Here is a 6210-nt window from a genome sequence, read left to right on the forward strand (position 1 = left end):
ATAGTAATGGGGTCGATCGTTCTGAAAGGGTGCCCCCTAGGCCTTATATATTCGACCGTGAGGCAATACATGTGGATATGATAACAATGTGCACCTAAAAGATAGTGAACCGTTTTTGTCTATCTTTCTATGATTCTGCCGACTTATCCTCGCGTGGTTCCGTCGTACGGGGCTCCAGCGCGGGAAAATCGGATCTTCTGTTGCGGTCGCTTGCTCAATGCTGTGGGGCCGTCCGGGTTTGCGCCCACCCGGCCTTATGTCGATCTGCTTCACTGGTCGTTTCTCCCCAGGCCCATGAAGGAGTGACCTCACGATTTATTGGGCTCTTGGGCCTTTCGTGAGGTCTTTTATCCTTCCAGTGGACCCGAGGGATATCTGTCCCCCACACCATGGATCACCAGATCCGCTCCCTTCCATCCCGTCAGCAGTAGAGGCACAAGAAGCTGTAGAGAACCCGTCTCCCTTCCCATAAGCATGACAGAGGAAACACACGAGACACATGATATAGGGTTGAGCCTCGGCCTCTTTCTCTTCTCTGTATTATGAGGGGATGCACATGTTCTTTATATAGAGATGTGAGACCCCTCAGGAGCAAAGCAGGTATTTGCCCACATAACCCTTCGTTAGGGTTTCTCAACAGTTACATATATACCACGCCAAGCAATTGATAGCCAACGAGCGCTCCGTTGGCGGGTAGTTATGATACCCTTGCGATGCATAGCAACCCGGTAAAGATCGGGCTCGGGAAGAAGGCGTGGGCTGGACGATTTGGAAATGGGCTGGCATCTTGGCCATAGGACGGATGAAAGGAGACGGGTCTGGCTGGGCTGAGGTGAGACACCACCCCGTAATGCCATTCTATATATTTTTTATTTTCTGTTTTCGATTTCCATTTCTAGTCTCAAGTTGAATTCAAATTCGGTATCAAGTTCAAACATGATTTTATCTCAAGTTTAGGTTAATTGCAACACACACATACACACAAAAATATCCAGCATGGTGCATAATCCTTGTTTTTAAATTATTATTTGTTTAATTAAGTTAATCACTTGGACATTATAACTTGTATATCCACAAAAAAATCCACATAATAATATATACTGAAAGCCTCACCTTTTTATTCATCTAGACTTTTGGGTGTTACACATGGCATGTGATTTTGGATTCAGGACTGACCTGGAGAAGGCTGGTGTGTTCTGATGAAAATGGCACCGTGAAGCCTGAAGACCTCAAGTTGTCTGCTGCCTGCTGTGCCCAAAGCTGAAACTTTGTCTGCATCTATCTATGGCTTGTGCGTGGTCCAGAAACAGACGTTTGCAGGCATGCATAGTGTTAGTGGCAAGCGGCCAGCTGACACGATTCTGAGCACCGGTACGATACGATCCGAGTGCCCGTGTGCTCTCGCACATTCACCGAAAATGGATTTGCCTTTTGTTTGGTCGACCAAGAAGGCACTTTGAGCTCGAGGCACGCTGAGCGCGTATGCCTGCCTGATGGCGACATCCGTCATCGGCCGGAGTTCAGAAGGCACCCATGGATGCGTGTTTTCTTTTTGATTCGTGGCCTGCCTTGCCTAGCGTTGCCGGTATGCGCGTGCAAGCCCTCCTGTTATCTTCTCGCGTACTAATCTATCCATAATCTGTTGACCAAAGCATCTTGTGTAGTAAAAAATAACATTGACGTTGCCCGGGGTTATTATTATTATTAATGGCTGTTCAATTCAACGCGTCTTGGTGACGGTCACCGCATCCTCTGCGTCACTCAAATGTACCCGCAGCAGGATACTGAACTGTGCTGTGATACATACAGCACAGCACGCCTTCTTCCAGAGACTGCAACGCAGCCCACGCACGGTCGCGACCGAGTCGGGGACCACAAGTCCAAAGCTGGGGGCAGCCGAAGCGGCTTCTCTATCACCTGACGATCAGTGCATCGCCGGAGAAGGTAAGTCAAGGCTGCACGAGCCAAGTCAAAATTTACCCTCGCCATCGCCAAGTTGGGGTTAAATCCTTTTTGGCGTGCCAACGGGACGTTCGAACTGTTGGACTTTTGATCTCGATGGGCTCGGTCCGTTCGTTCCAGACTCCTCACCATTGGGATGCAAACGCCAGGCTCAGCAAAGAGGGAGCCACAGAGTTTTTGCATGTGTTGCAACCGAAACAGTGCCATCGGCGATGGTACTGTTCGTTAAAAGAGGTTTTTATTGCATCGGCTAATTTCCGTACTCCCATGTGTTTTTTTTTTGCTATCAATAAACTACAGCAAAATATCCATGTCATCCACGCTAATCTCCCCGGAGACAGGCTGCTCCCTTCCGGCGCCCGTACTGTGAAGGCTAGCGTTGTGCGCACGGCCCGCGCAGGCGTCACCAGCATCCCGATCGCGCGGGCGCGCGCTGGCGCCACCGCCAATGCCGGCGCGAAGCGCGCGGGTGTCCTCCCGCGCCGCGACGAGCTGCGCGTCGGCGGCCATGCCGGCGTCGGACGCCACGCGCTGCACGGACCGGGGCGACAGGCGGCCCCCTGCGCCGTACGCGGCCGCCGCGCGCTCGGGGAAGTTGAGCGCCGCGACGTCGCCCGCGCCGCCGCCGCCGCGGAGGAAGTAGACGGCCGTGTCGTGCGCGACGGCGGCGGCCTCGGGCGTGGCGTAGGAGCCGAGCCACAGGCGCTCCCGCGAGCCGGGCACCCGGATCTCCGACACCCACTTCCCCCACCGGCGCCGCCGCACGCCCTTGTACCCGCTCATGCGCCGCTCCGCGTCCGCCTGCTCGCCGACCGGCTCCGCGCGCCTCATCGTTAAGCTCTCTTCTCTTGGGCCTCGAGGCTCCGGTCCTCTCTCCTGAGACTGAGATGGTTCTCAACAGCTCAACTCTCTCGGATGAAGGCTTCAAGCTCAATGCACGTGACTGGCTTTCGTCCTCGACCTCGAGGAAGGAGAGATGGCACCCGGCATGGGCTGACCTTGGCGGTGCACGGACTGCGCGCGTATTTATAGGTATCGGGATGGCCGGATGGGACTGGGAGGTCAACCCCCGAGCAGAGTTGACCTCGCCCCGGTATGGTATTGGGTTTTTTGAGCTTTGACCCTTGAGAGGAAGGAAAAGAAGAAGAGAAGAGAAGCAGCTGGAGAGTGGACGAAGGCCGGTATGCATGGCATGGCAGGCAGGCAGGTCGGTAGGAGGAGCAACGGCAACGCTGCGGTGGGGACCAGTCAAACGGTCCGACGTCTGGAAATTCCTGCCCCTGCTGGCAGCCATTATTTTTTTTTTGCATCATTTTGTATTCCTGAATATCCATTGACAGCATAGAAACAGCCCTGCTCACGGTCCGTTTGACACTTTGACCACCGTTACCTTGCCTTGTAGACCGCCGAGAGTGCATCTTGGACCCCCGCAAGCAAAGCAACCGTATGGTCGACTGGTCGGTCGTGTCTCTTTCACTTTCAGCGACAGGATAGAAAAGGGGAACGCAGCAAACGCACTACACGGGCCACCCCCAAGGGCCACGTTCATTTCATTTAGGCGAAGCACCATTCACATGTACCATACCTGAAGCAAACATGCACTGACCCGATCGACTGGCCATCAGCAACTTTATTCCCGTGGTGCCACGAACACGAAACGTGTGCGAATAAAAAGGAAACACTGTGCTGTGCATGGCATGGTCTCACACCTGTGACTTGTGAAAGCCGCTCAATTTCCGTTCGTAACAATATATGCGACGACGATACCGTCCGTTTCGGCTCCGGCCAGGCGGCTAGTCCTGCCTCGCCAAAGATGTGTGTATATATATATATATATATATATATATATATATATATATATATATATATATATATATATATATATATATATAGTTTAGGTATTTAGAGCCCTGGGCTTTGTGTAGGTAGAGAAAGCCCCAACCACCCACACGACCGGCCAACCAGGTGAGTTAAGCGTAGCCAAACGAGACTACTCAAACAATCGTCAGACCATTTACGATCTCCTGCACAAACGTTTATGATGGTTACATTCCCGTTTTATGCAAACTAACACAACTCAGCGCAACTTATGGTCCACGGCTCCACGCCCACGTTTCCGCCCCAGTCCGCACACCATGGCCCACCAGTCGATCAACCGAGTCTGCATCCTGGCCAGACCCCACCGCATGCCCCAAACCTAACCACTCGCCCGAACATCTAGCAACCCTAATTGATTTCCTCGTCGCTCTCGCCGTCGTGTGCTCCCACAATCGCCGTCTCCAAGCGCCCCCGCCCCTGCCACACCGCCGTCTTCGTGCGTGGCGTCTCGGTCCCCCAACATCGTCGCACGGTATTGCCTCATCCATCTGTCATTTCTCGTCTTCGTGCACTCTTCTGTCGTCGCTCCACATCAACAGTGTCGTCAGATCCCACTCCCGCTCGCCATTGCTCGGCGATTTGGTGCGGTGGCTCCACGGCCCTCGCCTCCACCTCACACGGTCCTACGCCTCTCGGCGCTGCTCTCTGGCCCCAGGCGGCACGCCATTCCCTCCCTCGTTCCTTGACTGCAAGTTGCCAAAAGCGACCGGATCTGCGAGCGCAGATCCTCCGAGGCAGCCAGACGCGGCGGATCCTCCGCTGCTCGCCGTCTCGGGGCTCTCCGGTGTTGGCTCGACGCGCCAGCGCCCCCAGTGAGTAAGCTCGATCTCTTCGGTGATGGGGATTGATAGCCGAGGAGGCTTCCGTGGTTTTGCCGCTGGGATTTTGTTGCTTTGGCGGGGGATTGGAAGCTACTTCCACTGGCTACTGATCAAACTGCTGGATCTGTGGATCGCTGCCTGTAGATTGCCCCACCCGCACGACCCCCCGTACGGCCGGTGCCTCCCCTTCCTCGTCTCCGCGATGTCGCAGTCGCAAGCCGGCCCGGGCACACCTCCCATTTGCACTGCTCTTAGGGGAATTTGATCTGAGGATTTCGCTTCCAATTTTTCAAATATTGCCCCTTGATGTGCTTTTGACGGATGTGCTGTGCTTGCAGAGGTACCCGGTGTCCAAGGTGCTCCTGGAGAAGGAGGCGAGCAGGTTCGCGGAGGAGCACGGCATCGGCCTCGTCACCGTCTGCCCCGGCCTCACCGTGGGCGCCGCGCCGGCCCCGACCGCCCGCACCAGCGTCCCCAACTGCCTCTCCCTTCTATCCGGTGAGGCTGTGGCTCGCTCCCGCTCAACCCAGGGCGCCAGGCACGGACCGGAGGACTGGCGGCGTGGATGAATCATGCGTGCATGTCGTTAATTGGTTGTCATCCTGCGCCATTTTTCAGGCGACGAAGCCGCGTTCGCCGTGCTGGACGCCATCGAGAGCGCCACCGGGTGCCTGCCGTTGGTCCACGTCGACGACGTCTGCCGCGCCGAGCTGTTCGCCGCCGAGGAGGGCGCGGCCGCGAGGAGGTACGTCTGCTGCAGCCTGAACACGACCGTCGCCGAGCTCGCGCGTTTCCTGGCGGACAAGTACCCGCAGTACGGCGTCAAAACGAACCTGTTGTAAGTAAGAGGATCGGCTTCATGTACAGTACACAGCTGTGGGTGGGTTCTGCTGCCGATGATGATCGACTGATACCGTTTGCCTACACCTTTATTTGCATGCAGCTCCGGCGAGCGGCTTGAGAAGCCGAGAGTGTGCCTGTCATCGGCGAAGCTGGTGAAGGAAGGTTTCGAGTTCAGGTACAGGACGCTGGATGACATCTGTGACGACATGGCCGAGTACGGCAAGGCCCTGGGAATCCTGCCCGACTTGTGATGCCATATGCTTCCTCTGCTCTCGGCCGGTGATCAGGACTGGACTTTAAAACCGTCCGACAAAATAAGCCCGTCTATTTATGCTGCTACTGTGCCGAACCATAATTGGACCTTCAAAAAATGTCAAGAAAATTTGTCTATGTTATGCATTTTTGTCTACTCAGAACCATTTGTCTGACTGCTGCAGATTATTTGCCATTTAACTACTCCATTACGTAATTCATCTCCTTACCAGGTTAAGGACTTGGTGTTTCCTGTTAACGTGCATCTTGGCCAGCACTTCACTAAACCACCACCACGTTATTCTGAGGGTGCATTGGTAAGCAATAACCTTCTATGGCTTATTTTTTTCACTTGTTTACTTTGAGCACTGCTCATTTCTGCAATAAAACAATATTTATTTTTATTCGGTTCTACTAGTTCAGATTTTTATATTGCGCCTTGTTATCTCCAGAT

The 6210-nt window shown here is 54.3% G+C and overlaps 2 protein-coding genes across 2 annotated transcripts; one reads left to right on the forward strand and one right to left on the reverse strand.

Moving 5' to 3' along the window:
* Window positions 1-2146: 2146 nt before the first annotated feature.
* On the reverse strand, window positions 2147-3283 carry LOC118474965 (ethylene-responsive transcription factor ERF020-like). The gene has a single exon (XM_035963799.1). The coding sequence runs from the start codon at window positions 2791-2793 to the stop codon at window positions 2257-2259; it is 537 nt and encodes a 178-aa protein (XP_035819692.1). The 5' UTR covers window positions 2794-3283; the 3' UTR covers window positions 2147-2256.
* A 1394-nt stretch (window positions 3284-4677) lies between these two features.
* On the forward strand, window positions 4678-5917 carry LOC118474966 (anthocyanidin reductase ((2S)-flavan-3-ol-forming)-like). The gene is made up of 4 exons (XM_035963800.1): window positions 4678-4878; window positions 5000-5159; window positions 5280-5499; window positions 5605-5917. The coding sequence occupies exons 1-4, from the start codon at window positions 4678-4680 to the stop codon at window positions 5753-5755; spliced, it is 732 nt and encodes a 243-aa protein (XP_035819693.1). The 3' UTR covers window positions 5756-5917.
* Window positions 5918-6210: the final 293 nt, after the last annotated feature.

The sequence above is a fragment of the Zea mays genome, unplaced genomic scaffold (genome assembly GCF_902167145.1).
Source record: "Zea mays cultivar B73 unplaced genomic scaffold, Zm-B73-REFERENCE-NAM-5.0 scaffold_360, whole genome shotgun sequence".
Classification (NCBI taxonomy): Eukaryota; Viridiplantae; Streptophyta; class Magnoliopsida; order Poales; family Poaceae; genus Zea; species Zea mays.

Bases quoted from the DNA above. Each gene is read 5' to 3' on its own strand.
- LOC118474965 (XM_035963799.1), bottom strand. From the start codon at position 2,793: ATGAGGCGCGCGGAGCCGGTCGGCGAGCAGGCGGACGCGGAGCGGCGC.
- LOC118474966 (XM_035963800.1), top strand. From the start codon at position 4,678: ATGGGGATTGATAGCCGAGGAGGCTTCCGTGGTTTTGCCGCTGGGATT. The intron at 4,879-4,999 runs GCCGGCCCGGGC...CTGTGCTTGCAG, and splicing joins CCGCGATGTCGCAGTCGCAA to AGGTACCCGGTGTCCAAGGT. The intron at 5,160-5,279 runs GTGAGGCTGTGG...GCCATTTTTCAG, and splicing joins CTGCCTCTCCCTTCTATCCG to GCGACGAAGCCGCGTTCGCC.